Source organism: Mus pahari, chromosome 2 (assembly GCF_900095145.1).
Source record: "Mus pahari chromosome 2, PAHARI_EIJ_v1.1, whole genome shotgun sequence".
NCBI classification, from domain to species: Eukaryota; Metazoa; Chordata; class Mammalia; order Rodentia; family Muridae; genus Mus; species Mus pahari.
Window position 1 is genome coordinate 144,521,077 of NC_034591.1, and position 27,653 is coordinate 144,548,729.

Genomic DNA, 27,653 nt, shown 5'->3' on the forward strand with positions numbered 1-27,653 from the left:
TCAGTGTGTGAGTAGATAATGGGTAGAGGAAGAGAGGAAGGAAGAGGTCATCCCAGACTTTGCTGGAAGACTGTTAGCTAGCATATCACCCTCTGCCAGGAAGATGGAGACTCTTGGCTGAAGTGGAAGCTATGCAAATAGCAGCAGCAATTGGTGAATAGGCTGTTGGCTTCCTGAAATCATTGGAGGTGTGAGCGAAAGACACTTCAAAATGCAGAATCCTTGTTGTGACAAAAATTTGAGAATGAAGCAGAGAGCAAGTAGGAAAAGAAATAAAGCCGTGTAGAAGATACCAAAATGAACAGAGGCAAGTAAACTCCTGTCAGTAGGTCCTGGATGGTCTTCATGATGAAGACTGGATTCTCTTAACAAGGAAGAAGGGCAGTGCCAGGAGCTTTGAAAGAGGGTGTTTCACCAGCCATGGAGATTTAGCAGAATTATGTGCTACAAAATTAAATAAGTGCTAGGCTAATGACAAGACAGGCAGCAGGCAATATTCCTGCAATGACCACCCTGGCGAACTCCGTATGGTGCTCCTGTAGCTGCTGTCACTGTAAGCCAGTGTAATTATTGAAAGCCCATTTCTACAGAGCTAAATGATGGAGTATTTATGACACTGTGATTAAAAGGAAACCAGCATCCCCCACCCCTACAAACAGTTCTGTCACTGAGCAAAACCACACTCAAACTTAAACGGTGTCATTGCAATCTAGTTTTATTTAATCCAAGAATTTCATTTTAAATATTATCTAAGGAATGTATATTGTGATGAGTTTTGTATTTACTTGACTCTTTTTCCCTTCAGTGTCTAGGACTAAGCAATCTGAGGTCTGCTTCACTTGCAGCCCTCATTTTTTTTTTTTTTTAAATAAAATGACTTATATTGGATGCAAGAATTTAAGTGAATTTTAGGCCATAAAAAGGAGAAGTGCATTCTACTGTAGGATTGTAACTGTGTAATTTCGTACCAGATAGTATAAATGATAAGGTTATACATTATTCTATCTTTCTTTTAAAATGATTTTAGATTTGAAGTCACAGTAGATGCTGTATACCTACAGGCATTTTTATCCATGAGTTTTTATGAGGAATCAGCTCACTTACTCACTTTCCTAGGGTTAAGATGAAGCGTGAACTTTGTCATTTGACAGGATACTCCCTCAGGATGGAACATCCCTTCACTCAGAGCTGAAGATAAGAGAGCAGGAAACGAGCCTCGCATCCACTCTTTCACCACAAGTTATTATTATTTTTGTTTTTAGGTTCAAGTCCACGTATCTCTGAACATCCATGAAAGGGCTTCCTGGAAAACAAGACAAAGCAAAACAAAACCCAAGTGTCCTGGTGTATATGGCCCCACACCACCGGGAGAGAAGGATCCCACACTGGCAGGCACTGAAACTCTAAGGGTGGACACTGGGTGAGTTCTGCAGAAGTCACTGATCTCTGAGCTCGTTGCTGTTCAAGGGGAGCCATGCAGGATGAAGATGGGTATATCACCTTAAACATCAAGCCCCGGAAACAAGCTCTCAGCTCAGGTAAGAAGGGTCAATCCGCAATTTGGGCATTAGGGAAATGGGTCACTCCTACTCTCTGTCTCCTAGTGACAGGGTGCTTAAACTTATTTGTGTTTTCCTGAATGATATTCTCTTTCTGAAGCATACAAGTGGGGCCTGCAGAAGCTGCTGCAGACATAGTTAGAATACAGGCAGTAAACACAGAAGAGGGAGCATTGTACTAAGGCTATTAGAATGCAATACTGGGGGCTTAGAAGCTGGTAGAACAAAGGGAAGGACAGTTTCAAAACTCAAATGTCTTCACATTTTAAAGGAATATATTTGTTGCATGACTTGATTAGAAAACATGAGAGTTTTTTTTTAAATATTCTGGAGGGAAGTGTTTTATAATCTGAAGTCTTTCCTTCCTTTTCTGTTTAAAATGATATAAAGTCTCTGGGTCATAGTGTTGTTCAATATGTAAATATTTCATAAGTAAACATTTATGTAACATAAAAAATGTATTTTTTTTGTCCTTTTAAAAACAACATCAAATTTCTGGACACCAGAAGACACAGTTCTCCACCAGTTGCCTATGAAAGTAATTGTGGAGGAGAATAGGGCCATGTAAGAGGAATGACAAATGACTTTAGAAGCCATGGAATGTGGTTAGCACAGCCTCAATGGGTATGACCCAGAGAGAACTCCATGTCCTGAGAACTTCATGCTGTTATGGACTTCTGCTCTGCTTGCTGCCCTCACGTCCCTGTGAAAACGCCAAGGAGTCCAGCCCCTCACTGGACAGTATCTCTGGCTCTTACAAAATAATGTTTACCCTCTTTCAGGTATTAATCTGTTCCAGCAGATTAATGATTCAATTACCTAGAAAAGAACTTGAGAGATGTAGATTGTCAGCAATGACTTAGAAAACATTTGGAAAAATAAAATTGTTAGTGAAGCTAAGTTAAGATGTTTTTACTACTGCTTCTGATATAAGAAACCTTAGGGAACAATTTCAAGTTCAGAAAGGCACACTCTCATTAGCTAAGCTAAGGGCTTTTTAAGGTCAGGGAACAAGAACAATGGCAGCACTGACTGGCGTGACTCTTACTGAGGTTGGACTGGTGATAATTGATTTCTTACACCCATTTTTGCCCTTAGCTTCCTAATATGATTTTATTAAGTAGGTGTGTATTCTGAGGGTTTAAAGTAGATAGGACTTATTTTTACATAAAAGTTTAATTTGTGATTCTTTTAAGATTCTTATAAGATTACTTGTAAAGATAAACAATAAAATAATTAATCTTATTCTTGTGACTGCAAATTGCTGCCTGCTAGTGAGAGAAACTTCCTTGCTTGCTCACACTTTGTTAATCTATAACAAGTTGCTTGGTTACATATGTACATGGGTTCTTGGGAACAATTTGTTTTCTTTGCCTATGCTACGTAATGTCATTTCTTGTAAAGGTACAGGAGAACATATGTTTTTTCATAGTCGTTCTCTAGAAGAAAACTAGAATGTAATCATGTTGTAATTTTATACTGCTTGAAAGATTTTGCTGGAATATATAAGCCATGGAAGAAAGAATAAAGTTGTTGGAACAGTTATTCCTTCCATCCATCAACTATGTGTATGTACGTATACATGTAAAGTTTGTGTAAGGGTATGTTGGAACATTGTTTCTTCCACCCTCAAGTATATATGTATATATGTATGTGTATGCATGTCTATGGGTAGAGTGTGTAAGAGTGTGTTGGAACTTTGTCCCATCCATTAAATCTGTATGTATGTATATATGTAAAGCTTGTGTAGGTGTATGTTGGCGCTTGCTCTACTCACCAACTGTGTGTATATATTTATGGATCTGAATATATGAAAAATTTGGAGTCTGCTTGCTGGAGCTTTGCTTCATCCATTCTATGTGTGAATATGTATATGTATATGTCTGTCTGTCTGTATTTGTATGTATGAAGTTACTGAAGTCTGTTTTTAACTTCATCCTTTCAGTGTGCATGTATGTGTACATGTATGTATGCTTTTCCTTTCTTTACCTTTCTTTCTCTCTGGCCTCAGGAATTAAGAGAGTTTAGAGTGTTTCACTGGCCATAGGGAGTGCCAACCCCTTCTCTCTGTTCCCTCAGAGGGAAGTCTGCTGAGGAATTTCTCTAATCACTGGATGCCTTATGTAGAAGTCTCTATCAGTACCTGGACTGATCCCTGTCAGCAGCTTCCTGCTTAAGTTTACCCACCTGATAGATGCCAAAGCTACTAATTGGCACAGGGATGCAAAAACAAAAACAAAAACAAGAACAAAAAACCAAAAAAAAAAATCCCCCAAAACCAAAAAGTAAGAAAAACAAAAACCAAAAGCAACAACACAACATAAAACCAAATATATGTGGCCTTGGTAACCAGTTGTATTTTAGAATAGACAGAGAATAAGCCATAGAGAGTAGTAATGGATGGGTGGTATAAATGAAGTCATTCTTATTGAGAATGGTCACTAACGGAATGCAGTTAAGATCACAGTAGGTTCTTTCCTTCTGCCCTGTATTCCAGGACTCAAACCCGGGTTGTCAGGCTTATGTAGTTAGTACTTTACCTGCTAAGCTATCTCAATAGCCAAAGTTTTATTGAGTTTTGATACAGGATCTCATATAGCCTAGACTGGTACTGATTTTGCTACGTAGCCAAGGCTGGCTTTGAACTCTTGATCTTTCTGCCTCCGTGTCCCAAGCTTTCCCACACATAGCTTACAATGGTGTTTATGATATATTTATTATTATATATTATACATTAATATATTATTATTATATATTTATGATATATTATTTAGACAATCCCAAGAAGCCCAGGAGAACCTGACAGTCTTCTCTTTGCGCCTTTTCTGTGCTCCCACAGCTGAACCTGCCTCTTCTTGGTGGCGTGTGGCAGCTTTAGTTCTGCTGATCTCATCCATGGGGCTGGTTGTTGGACTCGTGGCTCTGGGAATCATGTGTAAGTACTGGCTCTTTGCCAGTGTTTTGATCTGAGGAAAGCAATAGCCACAAGTTCCTGGCGTATTATACTAAGCTTCCTAACTGTCTTTGCTCCTCTGTTTGTCACCTGCTCTGATTGTCCTCAATGCTGTTGTGGATATAACCTCATCAGAGGAAAACTCAGAAGGGACAGATTTCCCCCCCCCCCCTGATTCAAATCACTTTTATTTTTTTCCATAGTTAAACTTACTTTCAAAATGTATTTCTGGCATTTAAGATCCTCCACACTAAGAATCCAAACTACCTTTCTTTCTCCCTCTCTGCCTTGCTTAATCTGAGGCCTGAGCAATCTAGAACTTTCCCCGTTTCAAAAATAAAGCCTGTGTCTTCTTATGTGAAATCTTGCTTATTCTAGTCTCTATACGGAAAACCCCATTTTATTTACTGACACATCGGTTTTCTGTTCATGACTATCTAATAATAAGACTTTATAAGGTCATGTCATAATTTGTGTTACTAATTTGTTTATTTTCCTGTTTTTAATATATTTTAGAATTCTTTACTCCTTATATTGTTTACATGGATATAAAAGCATTTTAAACACCATAAAATATAATATGCATTCTTTTTCATGTGTTAGTCAATATAATTATTATTATTAATGTAAAATGTTTCATAAAGAACTTGCAAATAAGAAACAATGCAGCAAAATTAACCAGACTGAAAAGTCTACGTATTTCCCTGGGGTTCTACACAAGTTCCTCATGCTGTGGTAACCCCTATAATAAAATTATGCTCATTGCTACTTCTTAACTCTAACTTTGCTACTGTTATGAATGATACTGTAAATGTCTGATATGCAGTATGACCCCTGTAAAAAAGGTTGTTTGGCCCAATAGGTCATGACCTACAGGTTAAGAACCACTTTTCTATTTGGTTAGAACAGCCATCTGAAAATACATTTTTAGATGGATTAATTCAATATTCTATGTAGAACAGAATACAAAACCCAAGGCTTCTCATCTCTATAAAGCCCGCTTAGAAACCTGTCCAGGAAATATTGGAACAGCTGCCTTAGTCACATGTTTTTATCTCGGGACTCTCTCACGAGTCAATTCACACGAGTTTTGTATATCTGGTGAACTCTTTAGCTACTGGCAAGTTTATAAAAATGAAAGTTCACTCAAGAATCCTGCCATCATCTTTCTGACCTTGAGACCCAGATGTAATTTATCTCATTTCTACATCTAGCAGTCACACAGCAAAAGTATCTACTGGCGGAGAAGGAAAATCTCTCAGACACTCTGCACCAACTGGCCAAGAAATTCTGCCAAGAGTTGATTAGACAGTCAGAAATCAAGACAAAGAACACTTTTGGTAAGTCTGGCTTAGAAACCTCATTTCTCCAAGCAATGCACATCTGTCATGGTAACTGGAGAGAAGTCCACCCGAGCAGGAACGTTGCGGGTGGGAAAAGCTTTGGTTAGGTTTTGTCAGCACCATACTCGGTCTCACCTTCAGAGCACAAGTGCAGCCCCTGCGCCACGAAGTGGAGATACCATGGAGACAGTTGCTACGGGTTCTTCAGGCGTAACCTAACATGGGAAGAGAGCAGGGAGTATTGCAATGAGCAGAATGCAACGCTTGTGAAGAGCGCCAGCCAGAGCACCCTGGTAAGGAGGGTCCCATGTCAAGCATTTGGGAACGCTAAGGGGAAACTTTGAACTGCTTTCTTTTTTCCTTCTCATGTGTTTCTTAATGGTTTGCACTGTGTGCTCCTCCGAGAAGTTTAGGAAGCGTGGTAAGAACTACAGAGCTTAAATATTCAATCCAGTCCTATTACAGAACATTGCTAAAGTGTTTCAGCGAGATTGGATTGTAGCGGTCCGTCCTAATTGTCAAAGTGGACACTGGATCAGACACTGGATAAGTCTGCCTGGGATGCTCCCAGCACACTTATTCCAGTTTGCATGACTTTTTGCCCCATGCTGTAAGCCCAGGCTCACAGAGAAGTTTAAAAATTAAATTAACTAAATAAATTGACTCAGTCAAAACAGGAGAGTGTCCTAGAACATCAAGTCCATTAAAAAGAGAGCAACTGGAGACATGAAGCGTGCTCTGCCTCTCATTACTCCAGGCTACACCACTTGAAAATCTGTAATATAACAAAGACGTAATATCATTTTTAGAAGAGATTAAAGTTAAGAAGCAATAACTTTTTGAGAAGACATTAAAGTTAAATATTGGTTGGATTTTTTTTCATCAAGTCTCACAGAGAGGCATCTTGGGCAGTGTACAAACATATATGTCTGTGTAGATATGTTTTAAAGAAATGATCAGCAGTTGATGGACTAGTAGAAAGGTGGTGGTTGGCTCACACATTAGGGAACTGAGATTCACACAGAACCTCCAGTGGAATGCTATTCTGAGTGTCACATATCTGTCTACTAGCACAAACCAATTGTTATTGTTGTTGTTGCTGCTGCTGCTGCTTTCCAAGAGTGGATTCTTACCTGCTATTCTGGGACACATAAAGGCATAACGAACACATGACTTTCCTTTGCTTTTCTTTCTAAGAGATTGATTGTCCATTCATCTAATAGTCAATCTATATATACCAGGACCACTCCAGGACCTGAATATATGTCCTCTATAAAACTGAAATTCCCTAACTTCAAACAGACAGACAAACAAACAAACAGTAAATTATAACTAGGCAGGAAAGAGTGCATCAGAGCCAGATGTGGAGGTGTGTTTATGTAGTTATAGCTGAGGTCAGGATCACACATTTGAGGCCAGCCTGGGCTACACAGTGAGAATCTATCTAAAAGTCGAAAGAATAGAAACATATAAATCAGGAATGGTAGATGCATGCTATATACTAATTTTGCTGAGAAAGACACCCATAGTTCTTTTAGCCATCCAACTAAAACAAATTAACATTTTCATGTATAATAAAATTAATACAATCCAATAACTTAATTTCAGGGACTGCAAAGCTCATTGACAACGTAATTCTTGCTGTCTGTAAGTGATGCATTTCCCCCCACTTGAATCATATTTATAAGTTTCCCTGGGACTCAAATCTTCAATAGTTAGGGAATATAAACATACATTATAAATACCCTAGGAAGACTAGCATTTTACCTGCTTAATACAATTTCTCATGTGCTCCACATACTTTTGAATACCTCAAAACAACTCAAATTAGCAAAATCCTAGACATGAGACACAATCCACTATACCAACCCAGATGCGTAATTCTAGTTGTTTGTGAAAGGCTTTATTGTGAAATTGCCGCGGAGGGAATTAACAGGTCATGGATTTATGCTTGCTACAGGACTACATTGCAGAAAGGATTACTTCGGTCCGTTGGATTGGACTATCACGACAGAACTCTAAGAAAGACTGGATGTGGGAAGATAGCTCAGTTCTTCGCAAGAACTCGTAAGTCTTTGGAAGCTCAGCTTGAAGGCATTATTCAAAACTTTGACTCCCAGATCTTTTTTGTTGAACATAAGTTGCCTGAAAGTTGAGATGCCTCTGCTCCACTGTGGGTTGTAGATGCTAGTCATGTGTAGTCTACTCCTAACCAGAGAGCACTGATGGGCAATTTTACTCTCTCCTCTGTCTCCTCTTATGCAAATAGTGATTCATTTTTATATTGTCCCTATTTATTTCAACTACTGATTCATTCTCTCTCTCTCTCTCTCTCTCTCTCTCTCTCTCTCTCTCTCTCTCTCTCTCTTCAGGCAGCCGTGTGTGTGTGTGTGTGTGTGTGTGTGTGTGTGTGTCTGAAAACTTTATCTGATTCTTTTGTGCTTTGATAACAAGCTTATCCCTTAGGCCTCTTTCAGCACACACCCGCTCTGTTTTCTCTTCACCGTTTTTATTTCTTCCCAGTTCTTATACTTTCTGCCACTTTCTGCTTATCTGTAAGCATCTTACCAATTTCTCCTCCCTGGAATTTGGGTTTTAAAACAGAATAGACCTCAATCATTTGCTAACTAGTTGGCATCTATAGGTGTCTGCCAAGTGTATTTAGCAAATTTCCTTGTTGGTCATTGTAAACAGTGATTCAGAGAATAGAGGCAAACTCTTGGACAATTACCATGCAATAGTCTAGTGAAAATCTATTTTTACCCAGTGCTGTTACATCTCACCTCTGTCGTATTTAGCCACCTTACAGTTCCTTGAGATTTTCCCCATCTTGTGCAGCTAGCTGCTAACTCTATAAGAACTTGCCATTTCCTCACTGCTTATTTTATTTTTATTAGATATTTTCTTTATTTACATTTCAAATGTTATCCTCTTTCCTGGTTTCCCCTCTGAAAACACCCTACCCCATGCCCCCTCCCCTTGCTCACCAACCCACCCACTCCCACTTCCCTGCCCTGGCATTCCCTTACACTGGGGCATCGAGCCCTCTCAGGATCAAAGGCCTCTTCTCTCATTGCTTATTTTAAACGCACTCTTCTTCCCAAACTGGCCCAAGGTGAATTGTAGATAAAGATTTGCCTGGCATATGAGATTATGATGTGTCTCCTCCTCTGGACCCCCAGGAACTTAGCATTGACTTTCTCCTTGACTTAAACACTGTATTAAATTGTTACTGGCTTTTTATGTGTCATACTGTATACTCAGAAGCAGGCAGAGAATGCTGAGAATGCTGTTTCCTTACCCCAAGCCTCTAGTTTGATCAACAAAACTTGCATGTCCTTTGCTTCCTTATTTATTTGTATTTCTAAAAATCATGCAATCTGCCTTTTTAAAAAATTATTTGTAGGATTGATCTTTCTGGGAATACAGAAGAAAACATGAATTGTGCTTATCTTCATAATGGAAAAATCCATCCAGCTTCCTGTAAAGAGAGACATTTCTTAATATGTGAGAGAAATGCTGGCATGACAAGAGTGGACCAACTGCTTTAATGGATGGACAGGATAAGTGCTTGATCATGCAATAAAAGATCTGGACAAAAGAACTCTGTATTCATAAAACTGCTTATTTTGTTTTTTATATCATCCTTATATCATAGGTCTGATCCTTTCTCTGTATATTAAAATAACCAGCATGTCAGCAGATCTCTAGCTTTTCCAATAACTTTCTTTTTATCATCCATCTCTCATTTTCTTAGCTTGTTGTAATCCATTGTGTCTTCAAATATACACACATAAAACTAAAATTAAATTAGGGCACAAGTGAGTTAACACTGTGCAAAATATCTAAGTTAAGAAAGACACCATGGGATAGCAGAAATAACAAAGATTGGAATATGTAAAATAGTTTAAATGTTATGACCGCTTAACTGAAAGGCAACCATTAAGCAATTCTATCTATCTATCTATCTATCTATCTATCTATCTATCTATCTATCTATCTATCTATCTATCTATCTATGTATCTGTCTATCTATCTATCTATCTATCTATCTATCTATCTATCTATCTATCTATCTTTCTATCTATTTTTGAGAGAGGAGCTCTATCTGTCCCCAAACTCACTATGTAGACAAGGTACTTTCTTCTGTATTCCGAATGCTGGGATTAAAGACATGTGCCTGGCTAATAAGACAGTTTTATATTTTGTTTAATTTCCACTTTCTCACACTTAAAATAGGATGGTTTGAGGCTGGGGGATAAGCCAAAGTGTGTGTATTCATATATTTATGAATATGAAAATACTAAATACATATGAACTATATGAATAAATATGAAAATATATGAAATATATTTTTATAATTATATGAAAATATTAAAATAAAATAAAATGGGATGATATTGCCTATCTTGTATAATAGATATATAAGATAGAAGAAGCAGAATTTTTTTAATCTGGTTCTTTTCCTAATGGTTCTATATTTGGTGTTTGCTGAATAACCCAGAAGTTATTTATAGGGCCTGTGGGGAGGACCCTCTAACAGGATAAGAAGCAAAAGTCATCCTTTCTCCCAGAGTCATTCCCCACAACTTCCTTTGTTTAACTTGTGAGAAAACAGGGTCATGAACATAGTTTATCTCAGCTGAGGACTTTGTGGAAACTAAACATATTTAAGCAGGACTATAGATGGAACTCAGAAGGCTGAGGAGATACGGAAATCTGTATTTTTAATACACACTCCCTGTGACCCTGTCGTAAGCAGTCCACTCTTAAGACTTTTCAATAAACATTGATTTAATAACACTTACTCCCTATGTGGTCTGGAGCAAATAGTTTAGCCTCTAACACCATTTCCTTGCATATACAGTAAGTCGATCACCCTATCCAGAAAAGAATTGTGATGACCTTTGGTGTTATAATATAAAATATTGGTCAGAGCATCAACTGTGTGATACTAAAAAATGTTAAAAAATGTTAGTTTTACACTGTGCACGTCAAATCCGCTCTTCAGTTTACTTTGGACTGTTCTTAAGGGGATAGGTTTCTGGGCTACAGGAAAACAACAAAATTTATTTGGCATTTTTATTTTAAATAACAAGATATTGACCTTGCGAGATGAGAAGTCTTGGCTCCCCCACCCCCTTTGGAGATGGGGATTCAAGGCTGAACTTCTGGTATGAAACTGTCTATTTGTACAAAACAAGTGGGGACTAATAACTATCCAAGCATCAATCCTATGTCTGAACGTTAAAATAGTTTTTAAGAACGCAATGGATAATAAACAGTAAATATTTAACACCAACAAGGGCAGAACACTACATGTAGCACGTGGGTTTATTTTGTTGGAAGAAACCAATGACTCTCTTGCAGAAATTTCCCTGAGAGTGGATGGTCCTGGGAAAACACTATTCAAGCTTTGGTTTCAGTGCTGTTAAAATGAGAAGAGAAACTGGAAAATGAGTAGTAGCTGGTGAAGTCTGGCTCCTTAGGCTAGTTACAATATTATTTGGGGGTGTGGTTTCTTCCTCTTTTCTCTACCTGGTAGAGCATAGAATATGCAGAGGGTTATCTGGAGTTCAGTCACTCTGTTTTCAGGCCAGGAACACCACAGGAAATGTTGGCAGAATGTGCTGGTCAGTTTTCATTTGTCCCTAATGACCCCACCAGCTACTCCTTATGTCTCAGGAAGCTAAACACAAATGAATACATTTTCCGGGCAAACTCAGCCTCTGAGACACAGGGGGTTATGGTCAGAAGTGTGATTCCGATTCCTGATGTGTCTTAGTTTGATAAAGCTTGATGATCTGTATCCCAGCCCTTCACTGTAGTGAGGCAGACCACGAAGCCCCAGTGAACATTCTCCCTACTGCTTTAGGCCACAGGGTGACAGCAGCCCTGTAGTGCATATGTCAACGTTGGTCCCCTTCTTCCTTTCCTATTCACCTTTTACAAAACTGTAGTCCTAGTAGTGAGTTCCCTTACATCACCTCTTGAATGTGTCATTTGCAACAAAGAACTATTGATCCAGTGATACTCTAAAAAAATAAAAGTACATGCAGTTTTGTAAGTTGTATGGACTATACATAAGTGAGAAATGACCTTTGGGCATAAGGACAAGTAGCCTAGAAATAAATGGTGTCTAAGAGATCAGATTTCTGAGTACAAATGCTGTAGTCACAGGATGTGATGAAACTGGTCATCCATCCATTAAAAAATTGATTCCTCCTCCAAAAGCAAAACTACCTCTGGATAACGTTGCTGGGAAAACCCAACCTTCATGTCCAGTAAGGAAATACAATGGATAGAAATGGCTGTGATTCCCAACACTCCCAGATTATGGCTTTCAAGAAGCTAGTGTGGGTTCTTCACCTTTTCTTTCCCTTTCCCACCATGGCCCCAATATTCCAGAAGATGAAAGAAACCCAGGCCCCTTTTGGGAGAACTAGTATCTCTGTGTACAAACTATGAGGGAGATCTAAATGTTGCCAGTGTCGACTGGTATTTTGAAGTTTACTTATATTAACAGTCAGTATTAACCTAATCAACAGACTGATTGGAAATAAATTTAAGGATGAAATCTCTCTTAAGCTTTCTTGTTTGGAAATCCAAAAGCTATGTACACGTTGATTTGCCTAGATTTAATGGCCTTTATCTTTATTCGCTGCATCATCTTTGTGCTTCATAGTTTATACCAAATGCAAGTTCATACTATGCCCCTTATCTCCAGTGTCTGACACCACGGGGAAATCAGAGCAGCAGTTTAATTTGGTAGTATCTATTTTGAGCTCAGTAATTCTCATTTCTTCATTATTGAGTTATGTTTCAGTATAAGCTTCAAAAGTTCCACTTTCTGGATGATGATGCACCTTAATCCTTGTTGCATTTTACCACTGTGAAAAAGTAGCCAGTTCCATTTCTTGTACCAACCTACTCCTATCTACAACCGAAGTTCTTTGTGCCAGTCTCCTATGTAGACTGCTTCACCACTCCACGCACCTTCAGCATGCATGAGGAAGAAATATATACCTCTCTTCAGTGGGACATTCCTACCTCAGAGTCCTCTCAGAACTGTCCATCCCCTAGCAAATGTTCAGGTAATAAATTCATAATGATTAGTAGAAAACTATAATTTTTTTCTGTTTGTATACTGTGGTAAAACCAAGTGTTTCTGCTAATCTGAGATAACCTCTTTAGCGTATTCTAGTGTGCCTGATACATTCATCATCATGGAGGAGTAAGTGAAGGGCACTCGGATTAGGAAATGAGATATACTCTCTCAATTTGCAAAAAGTAAAACCAATCATACCCCTTAAATTATTTTAGTTTTTACTTAAAACAGGCAGCAAATTATCTGAAAAATAGTAAGAAATATTGAAAAACTAAGAAAAAATGTCTTTATGGTGATGCAGTTATGTTTTTAGTATTTGATAACTATTTCTATATCTTATGCTACTTTTTATTTTTACAACTCTACAGCACAAAAATATTTTCAAATAGATAAATTTTTGTGTATTTTTATTGTCATTTTTTAAATTCATTAACTAGGTGTCATACATAACACCATATAACAAATAATTGGGTGGGCTTAAAAAGCATTTTATTATATTTTCCCAAGCAGTTTCATTGATTAGTCTTTAGTCTTGACTTGTTACAAATTAACTAAGTGAAGCTAGCTTTCCTGTATCAGATCTCTAATATAGTGTTAGCTTCAAAATATCTTTTGTCACATAAAGCACCATTTCAAGTTTCCAGGGATGACCCAGAGTCATCTCAGGCAAGACATTTTCAAGCCTATCACAATATGTAAGGAGAATTTTTTTTTATTAGTATGAATAGTGTAATAAGCCAAAGCACTCACTTTTTTCCTGGAAAAGTTGTAAAATTAGCTGGAAATGTTTGTTCATTTTCTAAATTACTCATTAAAATTAAAAATACTTCAATGAATCATGTTCAAGAGATGCTGAAAACAGGTGTCTTCGTGTTAAGAATTGAAGGTTTTCTGGTTGGTATTAGTGAGATTATTGAAAAATACTAGATAGGTAGACAGACAGACAGACAAATGGAATTGATTTTTTGAAATCACAATTGTGTACATTAGGATTGGAGAGAGGTGTTATTAAATCTATTGTATTTGATATTTTCCAAGTCAGATATATCCCATACTATAAGGTTCATCTGAGAGAATTTAAGAAATGATTTTCTTAAAGTTTCAAATCTTTGTATTTCTCCAGTAGGAAGGACCAATCCTTCCACTCATCCTGACATCAATATACCTTGAAAATACTTTCTCTAACTCATGTCATTGTCTGATTTCACATTTAGGAACATTATGTGTTGTGACGATGATTTCCTGTGTGGTCTGTGTGGGCTTGTTAGCAACATCCATTTTCTTGGGCATCAAGTGTAAGTACAAAAGCATATCTTCACTGTTAACTGTTAACATAAATGGGTTATGAATCATATTATTATTTTAAAAGTTCACATGTATAAATGTATGAATAAATAAATTAAGATATACTTAAGCACACATAAATGATATAAAGTCAGTTAGACTTATATTAAGAGGGGGTTCACGTGGTGAGATAAAAGAGTCTGGTAAAATTAATTACCTAAAAGAATGCAATTAATTTTTCTAGAACCACTGTATCACTGTAGAGATGTATTTATGTGGTGTTTCCCATGAAGGCAGAAGGTTAACAATCCATTTATAGATTGTAAATGATTTATAGCTTTTGAAAGATAATTTACAAATTATATTCACATATGTACGGGCACTCTGCACATGTGGACACAGGATTTTAACAATTACAAACTAGATGTTAGCCAGCACTGCTTGAGTAGCCATTTCCAATGTGCACACTTGTCTCTGCCTCTCATCCTCTTGTGTTTCTGGGTTTTCTTTAACACCATATGGCAATTCAGTATTAATTTGAAAACGTTGTAGTACAAAATATTTCTAAAGAGATCAGTTTTCTTTCTGCTCATTCAGTATATTTTCATTTTTCCAACTCATCCTTTAGCTACAGTGTGTAGCATCATATATCCAGTAATTTTGTTTGGGAGATTTAGAAGTATTTGGTTCCAATTTTCAAGGAGACAACATTGTTCAGTCATTATTCCCAACTTGTTGAAAATTAATTACAATTCAAACACCAATAAAGGTCAAATATTTGCTTCTTATGTAGAGTAAAACTCTAAGCACAAGTCTCCCATTCTCATGTCTATTACCATATGATGCACTTAATGCCATGTTCTCTGTCCATTGCCATCTAATGAATCCTATGCCATGTTCTCTGTCTATTACCATCTGATGCACCCCATACCATCCAGAGTATAATAGCAAAGCAGATATGACTTGAAATAGAGTTCATCCATTAAAGTTCATCAGAATGTGAAAAGGATATCGCAAGTTTCTATAAAGAAGATTATTACATTTCAATTACTATCGATACCAGGTTATTAATATTATAAAGAATATTAGCTCTTTACTCCTAACTCTAGGTAGTGTCCAAATCAAAGTAGAAACAACAACAACAAAAAAGGGGAGAAATTCATTCTCCAAGTATATACAGAGTTCTTAGATCTAAGATTTAACAAGTAATTAATAAAAGTAAAAGCTGATGAGATACACCTACTTTAACATAAAAGTGGCTGAACATACAAGCCACATACCCAGTGATAAACTTGAGCCCAAAGTTGATAAAACTCTTTAAGAACTCAGCAAGCAACCACGCCATTTAGTTGTCAGATGGAAAAATGACATGACAACACATTTCTCCAAACAATATAAGGAAGTGTCAGGCAAGCATGAAAACAAGATTTAATGTCTTTAGCTATTGGGACAAAAAAAATATCTAAAACCCTAGTGAGGCATATTACATGCATCAGAGAGCTGATTGTCTAAACCAGTGACACGACATGTTTGATGGGTCTGTGAAGCTGAATCTCAGGTAGGGCTGTGAAGTCATTCCTGGTAGGACTGACGGTGATACAGTCCCTAGAAGAACAGGGCAGTGATTTTTATTAAAACTTGATCTTTTTACTACCCAAGAATTGTACCCCTAAACACTCACCTCAGAAAAATAGAAGCTTTTGTTCACTAAAACCTGAACATACCTGTATATCTCACCTTAATTTGTTTGTGATACCTAAACAACAAAACAACCAAGATATCCTTTGGTGAATGAATGGTTAAACAACTGTGGTAATTATGGTCAAAGAAATATTTTCAATAATAAAAATACAATTAGTTTATTAATTTATCTAACTATCCAGGTAAATCTCCAGGAGAGCATCCTGAGAGGAGAAAAAAGACCTTAAAATATAATATCATATTTTTATAATACCATTATAATGATAAAACCACTGAACTAGTACATGTAAAGCCAGGAGGGGAATGGACCATATTCATAAAAGGGCAGTCTACTAGATCTACATGGTGATGGAGAAGTGCCATGCTATATTGTCACCAATGTTGATATCCTAGTTGTGAAACTGAACTCAAGTTTTAAAGATGGTTTCATGTGGTGGAAATTGGGCTAAGAAATGATGGAATTTATTATTTCTTATAACCACATACAAAATTTCAACTGCCCCAGAATCAAATTCTAGTTAAAAAACAAAGACAGGAAGCTTCTGTGGTTGATACAGCCATTGTCTCAATTGTAAAGATGCTTACTACAATGAATGTATGCATGAAAACATATCTGGTTCTACCATTCAAATCGTAGAGATGTGTGGCAGCTATTCTTGTGTGTATGTTTTAACAACCTGCAACAGCAGTCACTTGGCCTCCCCACATTGAAGGGTTTCATATATCAACCTAGCTGAGAAATAGGTGAAAGTGTGGGGCTTTACCTCAGTGTAGAGCTCTTGTGTGGTGGGCACAGAGTTCTGGGTTTTGTATCTAGCAATGAAAACCACCACCAACAAAAATCCAGTGAGCTAGAAGATAATGTAGAAGAAATATATAATTTTTTAAATGTGAAAAAGAATATAGAAAATACAGAAACACAGGTAAAAGACAAAATGCTGAGACTAGGCAGCCTACCTCAGCAGAAGGCATCTCTCAGGGTCTCATTAAAATAAAGGGCAAACCATCCAGCATGCTATCAATAAACAATGCTGACAAGTTAGTCACATTCTGGTCCCCAAATATTCAGACCCACAGTTATAAGCTACACCATTAACAAGCTTGCATCATGACTTGTGTGAACTTCAGATGCACGACTCAGCCTGACTGGCACAAGGGAACAAAGGCACATACTAGAAAGCCAATGAAGAGTGTGGTGTTTACAAAGTCTATAATCACACATTTACTGTACTGGTTAGTTTTGTGTCAACTTGACACAGCTGGAGTTATCACAGAGAAAGTAGCTTTAGTTGGGGAAATGCCTCCATGAGATCCAGCTGTGGGGCATTTTCTCAATTAGTGATCAAGGGGTGGGTGGGACCATCTCTGGGCTGGTAGTCTTGAATTCTATAAGAGAGCAGGCTGAGCAAGCCTGGGAAGCAAGCCAGTAAAGAACATCCCTCCATGGCTTCTGCATCAGCTTCTGCTTTCTGACCTGCTTGAGTTCTAGTCCTGATTTCCTTTGGTGATAAACAGCAATGTGGAAAATGTAAGCAGAATAAACCCTTTCCTCCCCAACTGCTTCTTGGTCATGACGTTTGTGCAGGAGTAGAAACCCTGACTCAGACATTTACAGACAAGAAAGTACATCCAAACTGTTTATGACTGTGAAGAGAATTTTGATCTCAAACATAGAGAGAGAGCTAGCTGTAAGACAGATAACCTTGAAGCACTGTGTACAATGGCATGCATGGAGGGTAACTTAGAGATACTGAATGAAATTTAAATGTCCATGAAATTTTGACATAGCCACTCATCTTGAGAACAGCTTTCAAATGTGTAAAATGAGGTAAGACCACCACACTTGCTTCCCTGTTATAATGAGTCAATGAGGGAAACTTTTTGTGTACTTAAGGAATGAAGAGTAAAATACACTTAAGTAATAAAATCAAATGTTCACCATCATATAGACAGGCTCCTACCCTTTTCATAAAAAAGCTGAAGAGAAGTTTTATATTGATTAATTTTTTAATTAAAATATCTCTTTGGAAAAATCTATTAAAACAACTTGATAAATTTCCCTACTTTTGGGGAGTGAGACTGGTTGAGTTATGGGAAGGGATGGCCAAGACCACTTTTTTTTTTTTTTTTTTTTTTTTTCTTTTTGTGGAATTTGTAGCACTTGATTCTTGAATAATGTATATTTTAAATTAAAGAAAACAAAGCCAGATAAATTATGCCTTCATCCTCATGGATGCTTCCTTTTATCCATGCTGGAAGATTGCTTTTAATTATATATTTAATGGAGAATGCTCACCCTTCTTATAGTCTTCCAGGTGTCCTCTCTTGTCATGGAGCAGCAGGAAAGACTCAACCAACAGAACACAACATTGCTGAACCTTACACAGCAGCAGAGGAAACACACACTGGAATACTGCCAAGCCTTACTGCAGAGGTCTCTCCATCCAGGTAACTGACAGATGGTTGGTTTGCTTTGCGTGTCTTATAGCCTCGGCTGGCCAGAACTCACCATGGCTGCTCTCTAATGTGTGACTCTCTTGCCTCAGCATCCTGGGATGGAAGCTATTCTCCCTTCAGCTGTAAACCTGCAATTTTCTAGGAACCTGGCCAGAAATCTTATTTACAGGGAAAGGACTTGTACTGAACCCCATGTGTAACCCTAGTGGTTCCTGCTTTGACTTTATAAGATTGTAATTCCACCCAAGGCATCTTCAGAGCCTCCTGATAGTCTCACTTATCAAAATGTGAAGATTTCTTAAAAATGTTATGGGCTATAATTCTAAAGAGCCAGCAGAATGGCATAGAGGGCCCGTGTGAGGACAGTTGCTTGTGGTTCTCTTAGAGAACACTGTACCTATACTTGGATATGCCTTATTTTGGCAGCTCAGCTTTAGGGAAGTTTTCAAGTGACTTGTCTCTCAGGGCCTCTCTTACTTCTAGCTTTCATGCTTATTAAAGTCTATTTTAAAGACTCTTTTATAATCTCCTGCTCTGTTTCAGATTGTCTTGAAATCATTATCTGTGACAAAACTAAGAATCTATCTATCTATCTATCTATCTATCTATCTATCTATCTATCTATCCATCCCCATTTGGTCAGAGTTCAGGTCCCTAAAGGATTAGCTGAATGCTTCATGTTGCTGAGGGCTATTGCCTAGATGATCCAATCTTCTCTCACAGGCACAGATGCTTCTACTGGACCAGTTCTTCAGACCTATCCACAGATGGTTCCACAGATCCTGGACAGCAAGGAAAGAGCCAACTCTCCCAAGACTGGACCAACATCCCCATACCCATTTTCCTAGGTTTCCTAGAGACATGGTACCCCAAAGGCAGCAGGAAATAGCTAAAGATCATGACGACCCTATTCCTGCTCCACCATCACCTCTTTCTAATTTTTTTCTTTTTTAATTAAACCAAAATGGAAGGTGGGGGGCGAATGTTAGCATTTCATCTAGGCCTCACCACAGTTACCTGGCAACAGCCAAGTATGCCTGACTCACTATAAAAGGGGCTCCTTGCCCCCTTTGCTCTCTCTTGCTCTCTTGCCTTCTTGCTTCTTCTCTGTCCTCTTGTCTCTTCCCCCCTCTCTCCCCCCTCTCTCCCCTTCCTCCCCCTCTCTCTCTCTCTCTCTCTCTCTCTCTCTCTCTCTCTCTCTCTCTCTCTCTCTCTCTCTCTCTCTCTCTCTCTCTCTCTCTCTCCCCCTCTCTCTCTCTCTCTCTCTCTCTCTCTCTCTCTCTCTCTCTCTCTCTCTCCCTTTCTCTGTCTCTGCTACCCTCTCAACTCTCACCATGCCCTGAATAAACCCTATTCTACACTGTTCCATTATGTGTTGAGTGTCCTGTGGTTGGCACCTCAGGGGTAAGGGGGTAAGGGATGCCTCAGCATGGGACCGCGGAGCCACCCTCCATCTTTCTCTAGTTTTATACAACACAACAGCTATAGCACTGAGCTCTTTCTGGCCCTTCACAGCTGATAAGTGTGACAAACTGGTTGCTCTTTAGTTCAGTGTCTTGTACACCAAACATCCTGGGAAATGTTGAAACAACTGACATCTCTCACATGTTCAGCTAAGACAAGCTCAAATCAAGATCAAATGGGATGTGTGTGATTCCTAGGCTAGGCTTTAAAAAATCAACAATATACTTCATCCGGTCACTCAAACCTAGGCCTATTTTCAACTCTATCTCCAAACAGTGCAATTCACTTAATTTGGCTCTTGCTTTAGATTCTTTCTGTAAATAATTAAGCATAAAAACTGATCTTGGTAATAAGACTATTTATCAAAACATGTAAAACTCACTTTCTTCTAACAAGCTTATAGAATTAATTCATTTTTTACCTTATGAATAGTTTTAAACTTAAAAGTGTATTATTACCTGCTTTGCAGTTTGTTAAATATTCAGTGGTGGCTTAATACTTAGTTAGAATGTTAAATTTTCTCTAGAAAACCCCGTTTGAGTTTTAAACTGTGTGAAAAGAAAAATCTACTATTTTTTTCTTTTCTTTTTAAAATAAGGTTTATTTAAGTGTGTGTATGTGTGAGAGGGTATCTCTGTGAGAGTATGGATATGTGAATGTAAGTGCCAGATGAGGCCAAAGACACCAGATCCTCCTGTAACTGGACTTCCAGGTAGCTGTAAGCTACCCAACTTAGATGCTAGGATCATCTCTTGTATCAAGAGCAATATGTGCTTTTAGTTTCCGAGTCATCACTTTAGTCTACGTAGTTCATTCTAATTGAACATTTAAGTAGAAACAACAATAAAACATTTGCAGAGTCATTGTCGACACTGATCTCATACATAACAAGTTGTTATAAGCATGAATCAGGTCCTCCTCTGAGCCATCAACACTGATAATCTGCTAATCCATCCTGTTCTCTAACCTTCAACACACTATTTCAGCATTAACCCTGCTGTGACTTCACAGTGCTCAGCATGCTGATTAGCACTGATTCCAAACACGCCGGCTACTGAAAATCTTAAGGACTTAGTTAGTACTCATCCTGGAAAGCCACTTGTGCCGAAGTGTTTCTCACCACACATGGAATGGTGCTTTTTAGTAACCAGTGTTCTATGAGTGTCTCTGCCTTCCTCCTTAAGACTATGCTAGAACCCCTCAGCCAAACCCTCACTGTTTTGAATATTTTCTTTCTTAAGACATGTTCCTTAAAAAGCATTAATATTAAGGCTTGATTCTTAGTTATTGTGAAGTACTGAAATGCTGTTTCTTTGTAATGCTCAGTTCTCACTTTTTTGTTTTCAAGCCATCCTTTTTGTGCATTAACAGTTCTCTCCTTTACACATGAAATATTTATTTGCTTAAGCCTCAGAATTAAAACATCAATTCAAGGCTTACTTCTCAGCTCATTCCATGCTTCAGTGGAAGAAACAAAAAAAAAAAAAATGAATTTTGATATAGAAGGAAAGATTTGGGTAAAGCCATCTCCACATTGAATTTAAATGAAACTAATTATTAGAGAGCTATTTTGGGTGGAAATTATATAATCTTGTTGTGTGTGATGATAAGTTATTTCTCCACCAGCAAAACGAGCCAATTCAAGTCGAATCAAAAGTATAAATTCAGGTTTTCGGGGAAGCTGCTCTCTGGCGAGTTCAGTAGCCCTAAGGGCTGAGGCCAGAAAAGTCAACACTGGGAGGGAGAGAGGGGAGGAGAGAAAGTATGTGATCAGAGAGGGGAAGGAAGGAAGGAAGGAGGAGGAGGAGGAGGAGGAGGAGGAGGAGGAGAAGAGAGAGGATGAGAAAGGCAGAGACTGATAGAGACAGAGGGGAACAGAGACAGAGAGACAGAGAGAGGCAGAGACAGATCCTACAGGAGAAGGGCAGCCCAGCCTCTGGGCTGGAAAATTCAGGGTTGGGGAAGGGGTCTGACTGGTAGGTACTGAGGAATGTTAAGAGAATCTGAAAGCCAGGTCTGCTTTGGTGTGTGAAATATGGACCTCAGGGCCTTATCCCTGTCAGCCTCAGAGAAGCTGGATGGATAGTTTCTGCTTCCTGGGTAGCATTTGGTAACTTTGAGGGAGTTAGGATGCCAATTTTGTACATTGATGACAATCAAGAAAATGTTTATATTTTGAAGGTAATGACTGTAGCCCTTGTCCACACAACTGGATTCAGAATGGAAAAAGTTGTTACTATGTCTTTGAGCGCTGGGGAACATGGAACAACAGTACGAAGAACTGTTTAAAAGAGGGTGATGGTCTCCTTCAAATAGACAGCAAAGAAGAAATGGTAAAGACTGTTCATGTCATTTTGAAATACTATGTTACTCATTAAAATGAAGTACAGATTCTCATATGATAGAATTCCTTCATTTACCATAGAAGTAGTATATTTTTAGTATAAAAAAATGTAAAGAGACAGTGTAGAGGTTCACATGATTTTTTTCCCCATTTAATTGGAGAAGTGAAAATGAAGTTGGTTTTCCAGAAAGTGAGGAGCACAGATTGTGTGTGCCTTAGTTAATGCAGATCGGAGGAGGAAGAGGGTTACTGAGCTGTGGCATGATCCCCGTGTACATCCCAACTGTGGATGTTCTTAAATGTATCGCGTTCGATGCTGCAGGAAACAAAATAATCTACAATGCACAGGAAGAAATGGAACAATGAAAACTGAAGTCCCAATCTGCATGTATTGACACATGCATGTAAATCCGGTACACGAAGGGCTGAGGCAGGGGAAGTTTGAATTTGTGGCCTGCGTATAAAGATCCTGTTTCAAAGACAGACAAAAGTTACAAAGATTTAAACCTGAACTAATATCATGAAATGCATCAGCTTAATAAGAGTGAGCATTTGATAAATGAAGCGGTAAGCTTTCTAACCGAGCTTACCAGGATCTTGAATGAGTAAACAGTGCAATGTCTCTTGAAAGTATTTTACCATTAAACAGAATCTCTGAAATGGAATTCATAACTAGTTGTTTCTCACTCTAACAAAATGGTCACTAAGGTTCGGTTTTATAAGAACAATGGGAAATATTAAGAATATGCAGTAAACCAAGAAGCTTTAAACAACATTATTAGAATTGTTTACAAACTTATTTTTTTGCAAAATAAAACATGTTTCATCTAACAAAATGTCCTCATAGTGAGCTATGGCTGGACTCTCCAAAATTTCATGCATTAAGGTATCATTGGGGGGGGGGATGATCCACATGGTGGTGAATGAAGTAGGCTAAGTTTTGCTATTGATAGTGAAGGGCCAATATAAAACTTACTTTGCTTTAATATGCTATCTGACAGACTCTAAATCCATTAAAACTTTAATTCCAGATGCATATATTTTCCATAGAATTTAACACAGCATACTGACTATACAACAACAAAAAACGTGTGTGTGTGTGTGTGTGTGTGTGTGTGTGTGCATGTGTGGTATGTGTGGTGTGGTATGGTATGGTGGTGTGTGTGTGTGTGGGGGGTATATGCAGTGTGTGTGGTGTATGTGGTGTGATGTGCCTGAATAATATGTGAATGTCTGTGTGCATAATGTGTGTTTGTGGTGGATATGTGCATGTGTGGTGTGGTGTTTGTGCATGTATGTGCGGGCATGTGGTGTGTGTGTGTCTATGTGTGTGGGTTGTGTGATGTGTGTGCATGTGGTATATGTGTGGTGTGTGTTTGCGGTGTGTCTGTCCACTTTAATGTCTCCTCTTTTATTTTAACACTCAAGTTCTCATTTATTTCTGATGAGACAAAATTTAGACCTTTATATTGCACAGGTATTTACTTTTCTTCATTTATAGTTTGTGTCTTTTTTTTTTTCATGTAGGAGTTTATCAGCCACAGTATGGGGAAGCTCAAAAGAGGAGATGAATATTGGGTAGGAATGTTTCAAGATGGACTCAGTGGATCTTGGTTCTGGGAAGATGGCTCTTCTCCTCTCTCTGACTTGTAAGTCTGTGAAGGAGACATTACAAGGAAAAGCCAGGAATGTGAAGAAATTGTAAAAGGTTACTTTGTATCTTGTGTTTCCTCCAGAAGGCATAGAAGCCTGATACTTTTACAGGATCTTGATTGGAATTATGACTAGTATACTTAAGACTTGTTTTTATTGCTGCTCTCTTAGTTAGGTTTTCTATTGCTGTGATAAAACACGGTGACCAAAAGCAAGTTTGGGAGGAATGGGTTTATTTTGTTTACAAGTCCACATTGCTGTTCATCACCAAGGGAAGTAAGGACAAGAACTCAAGCAGGGCTCAAACCTGGAGGCAGGAACTGATACAGAGGCCGTAGAGGGGTACGGCTTACTGGCTTACTCCTCATGACTTTCTCAGCCTGCTTTCTTAGGAACCCAGACTTTCCAGCCAAGGAAAGACAACACCACAGTGAGCTGAGCTCTCCCACATCAATCACTAACTGAGAAAAGGCCTTACAGGTCTGCCTGTATTTTCTTAATTGAGGTTCCCTTCTCATAGATGACTTCAGGTTTTGTGTCAAGTTAACAAAAAAATATCCTGAACATCTTCTGAATCTTCTTATCAGTCCTCCTACGATATCCTTTATAAAGTTGTTTTCATAATCCAACAAAATGCTAGTCCTTTGTATAACTGAATGCTGAGAAAACTTTCTGGTCAAAAGACTGATAACTATTGATCGATTTCTATATTGAGCTTTCCAGATAAGAATGGCGCTTAGTGGGTACAACCAAGTGCCTTTAGTATTTTGAGAACAGAGCCAAGAGAAACACATTGACTCTCCCCCCTACCTTTATGCACACATGGCTTGGTTTTCTTTAGAAACTATTTGTTCAAATTATATCAACATATTCTTAGTAAAACTTAATAGATGCTACTTGAAGGAGGATAAAGCCACCACGGAAGGGTACCACATGAAAGCAAACTAAAGTAAATCCAACAGCATCTCTGGAGGGTTTCCCTCTCAAATACCACTGTCTCCTTCAAATCTAACCCCTAACCTGAGAAGCTACCTCACCTTTTCAGGTTGCCAACAGAGAGACGGCCATCAGCCAGCCAAATCTGTGGATACCTCAAAGATCATACTCTCATCTCAGATAAGTGCAGTAGCTGGAAATATTTTATCTGCGAGAAGAAGGCATTTGGATCCTGCATCTGAAAGATACAACTCAATGCTACTTGTTACACAGTGTTTGAAAGAGGTCAAAGAGCAAACGCAGGAAGAGATGGATGGGAGACTCTGAAGGCAAACTTGCTTTTTATTTACTCTTGGCAATATTCTGTAACGCTTTGCAGGTTTCAGTTGACCTTGTCCATTGTGCCAAGGAGAAAATTGATTTAGAGCTACAGAAGACCTGACTCAGTGAGAACAAAGAAGAGAAAAATCATTTCCTGTGTGTTTGAAAATCCAAAGTGACTATCCATACCACACGGAAATCTAGCTGTCCTTGTGGGAGTTTTTACAGTAATCCCTGGTTTGTACTTTTAGTAAACAATTCTATCTACTATACTTACAACTGACAAAATTTTCTTCAGGTCAGCTTCCAGTAATTATATATCATAAGCTCACACACTGAGAGGAGAGATGGATTTCTAGGCTGTAACATTAGCACCAATCATACACCACGGGTCCTTTGGCTCTAGGTAAAAATGAGCAGAATGGGAACCTCCAGTGTTTTTAAACTTCCTCTGAGGCCCAGGGCCTGGGGGATGACCTCACAGATCTAGAGATTTACAGTTTCTAACCCTTGGAGCTAGGGGGCTATTGCTCCGGGATCTGAGTGCTCAGGTTGAAGGCTTATAGCTTTTCGTTTTAATCACTACTGGCTCCCAGTCTTGGCAGCTTTTGCAATCCCTGACCTTTAGCAGCAACATCAGACAGCCGTCAGTAGCAGCAAGCAGCTCCCACTAGTGTTATAGCTCTTGGATAGCTTTAGGATGGTGGGGCATTAACTCTGCAGTAACTACTATTACAGTCCTCTGGTCTAGAATGCAGGAATCTCCCAGCAGCCCTTGTTGGCTGTTAGTGTTACAGCTCTCAGCATAGGTTTTCTGTGATCCTTGGTTCCAAAGACTGCAGCTGCTTGGCACTCTTCCAGGTCCCCAAGCCCATGTTTCTCCTTCCTGGTTGGCCACAGTCTTCTGTCTTTACTCAGCTTTGCTTTTCTGCCTTCTCTCATTTCTCTGACTCTACCATTCCTCAGTCTCTCTGTTTCTGCTGCCCATCCTTTCTGCCATGGCCCCTCTCTGGAATTTTTCAGCTGTTCCCTTGTCTCTTGACTGCCACAGTGACTGCTGTCACCACTAGAGCTGCTTGCTCTGCTTGCTTGCCTTTGCTCCCATCTTGTGCTTCTGCATCTTCTCTTTGTGTAAGCAGCTCAGGGCAAAGGAGGCAAAAAAGGACCATTCGGGAAGTCTTTTATTGGTGCTAATGTTACAGCATCAGGAATGACAGAGGAGGGGGTGTCCTGCCTGACTCTAAAACTGAACCAAACAGCTCATTTAATTAGATAAGAAGAGGGTGTAGTGCGGGTGTCTGCACCTTCACAGTAGCCCTTCAAGGACTGTGTTTGCACCAATCACAGCACAGACTCTTGTTTACACAGTCACAGATCTTCCCTAGATTCATGGTTGTAAGTGCTCCCCCTCTGACCTGAATGAGAACAACTGCAGGACAGGCTGGACCTTGGACAATTTGCCAAAAGGCTTCCCTTGCTTAGTTAATAGTACTGCTTTCCATTGGCTATTCCAGTTGTGGGGAGCAGTCACAACTGGAACATCTCTTCAGCTATGGGTTGGTGCTATTCTTCAGTAGCTAGAGGGGCTTCAGAGTAAAGTGCCCAAGCTGCTGGCTGGACTGTCATGAGGGTAGTCTGTCCAGACGTTAGTAAAAAGGCTGCTGGGCTGGTAGCTTGAATTCACATTCACAGACAAGAAAAGTGTGTTTACAATAAATACTTAATAAAACCTAATAAAACAATTCGAATAGCACTTAACAGCGCTTAATAAAAATGAACATATAACAGGGTTTAACTTCTGCCCCAAAGCTGTAGAGTCATTGAGTCCCTCTGATCTGCCTCAGAAGGAACCAGGGCATCTTGTGTCTATGGTGTTGGACTGTGCTTTTCAGACTGGAGAGTTCTGCTGGGAAAGGAACTCTTAGAACTTCACATAGGGGAAGGATTAGTGTGGACATCAGCATGTCCCGTTGTGTAGGTGGAGCCTTCCACTCTGTTGCTCACAGATCAAATGGCTCAGTCTGCACTGACAAGATGAACAACCTAGCACTTTTAACTGCCTGTCTCCGTGCCTCAACCTCCCTGCTATAAAACTGTAATACGATTCACTTCAAAATACTGCTTGACAGCACTGTCCAAATGTTATATGCAAGCTATAGAAAATGATATTTTAGATAGGAAAGGATGAATGAAAATGAGTGCTATCTACCAGAAGAAAAATTAGCTAATTATGGTTATCATGTTCCGTACCTATCATGTGTCATCTCTAAATCATACTATATAACATGCTCTTAATAAATATTTGATAAATTCAATATGATTGTATCTAGTCTTTTATTCTGACAAAAAGAAGCTGAGAGGTACAATATTTTCATCTTTCCCTTTACATTAAAAAGGCATAACTTAGATAAATAACAATAATGAAAATGATGATAGCAATAATAGTGGGTGGGTAGGGGAGAAGGGTGGAGGGAGGGTATAGAGGACTTTAGGATAGCATTTGAAATGTAAATGAAGAAAATATCTAATA

At 38.7% G+C, this 27,653-nt stretch overlaps 2 protein-coding genes across 7 annotated transcripts; both read left to right on the plus strand.

Annotated features, from left to right (window-relative positions):
• Nucleotides 1-1,155: 1,155 nt before the first annotated feature.
• Clec1b (C-type lectin domain family 1 member B) lies at nt 1,156-9,555 on the plus strand. 4 transcript variants are annotated; one of them, XM_021191501.1, is made up of 6 exons: nt 1,156-1,538; nt 4,399-4,494; nt 5,727-5,852; nt 5,997-6,148; nt 7,816-7,922; nt 9,262-9,475. In XM_021191501.1, exons 1-6 carry the CDS (start codon nt 1,475-1,477, stop codon nt 9,404-9,406), a joined length of 690 nt encoding a protein of 229 aa, XP_021047160.1. In that variant the 5' UTR covers nt 1,156-1,474; the 3' UTR covers nt 9,407-9,475. The 4 variants fall into 4 exon arrangements, with proteins under 4 accessions (XP_021047160.1, XP_021047161.1, XP_021047162.1 ...); XM_021191502.1 differs by lacking the exon at nt 4,399-4,494 and having other exon boundaries at nt 9,262-9,555; XM_029535096.1 differs by lacking the exon at nt 5,997-6,148 and having other exon boundaries at nt 1,296-1,538; nt 9,262-9,408.
• Nucleotides 9,556-12,771: 3,216 nt separating this feature from the next.
• On the plus strand, nt 12,772-27,437 carry Clec9a (C-type lectin domain containing 9A). Of its 3 annotated transcripts, XM_021191494.2 has the most exons (7): nt 12,847-12,949; nt 14,178-14,258; nt 18,256-18,396; nt 19,129-19,202; nt 22,047-22,202; nt 23,741-23,862; nt 24,912-25,116. In XM_021191494.2, the coding sequence occupies exons 1-7, from the start codon at nt 12,859-12,861 to the stop codon at nt 25,042-25,044; spliced, it is 798 nt and encodes a 265-aa protein (XP_021047153.1). In that variant the 5' UTR covers nt 12,847-12,858; the 3' UTR covers nt 25,045-25,116. The 3 variants fall into 3 exon arrangements, with proteins under 3 accessions (XP_021047154.1, XP_021047153.1, XP_021047155.1); XM_021191495.1 differs by lacking the exon at nt 19,129-19,202 and having other exon boundaries at nt 12,772-12,949; nt 22,051-22,202; nt 24,912-27,437; XM_021191496.2 differs by lacking the exon at nt 14,178-14,258.
• Nucleotides 27,438-27,653: the final 216 nt, after the last annotated feature.

Coding starts and splice junctions, on each gene's coding strand:
- Clec1b (XM_021191501.1), top strand. CDS start 1,475: ATGCAGGATGAAGATGGGTATATCACCTTAAACATCAAGCCCCGGAAA. Junction 1,539..4,398: donor GAAACAAGCTCTCAGCTCAG/GTAAGAAGGGTC, acceptor GTGCTCCCACAG/CTGAACCTGCCTCTTCTTGG. Junction 6,149..7,815: donor GCGCCAGCCAGAGCACCCTG/GTAAGGAGGGTC, acceptor TGCTTGCTACAG/GACTACATTGCAGAAAGGAT.
- Clec9a (XM_021191494.2), top strand. CDS start 12,859: ATGCATGAGGAAGAAATATATACCTCTCTTCAGTGGGACATTCCTACC. Junction 12,950..14,177: donor ATCCCCTAGCAAATGTTCAG/GTAATAAATTCA, acceptor TTTCACATTTAG/GAACATTATGTGTTGTGACG. Junction 18,397..19,128: donor GCAGAGGTCTCTCCATCCAG/GTAACTGACAGA, acceptor CTTCTCTCACAG/GCACAGATGCTTCTACTGGA.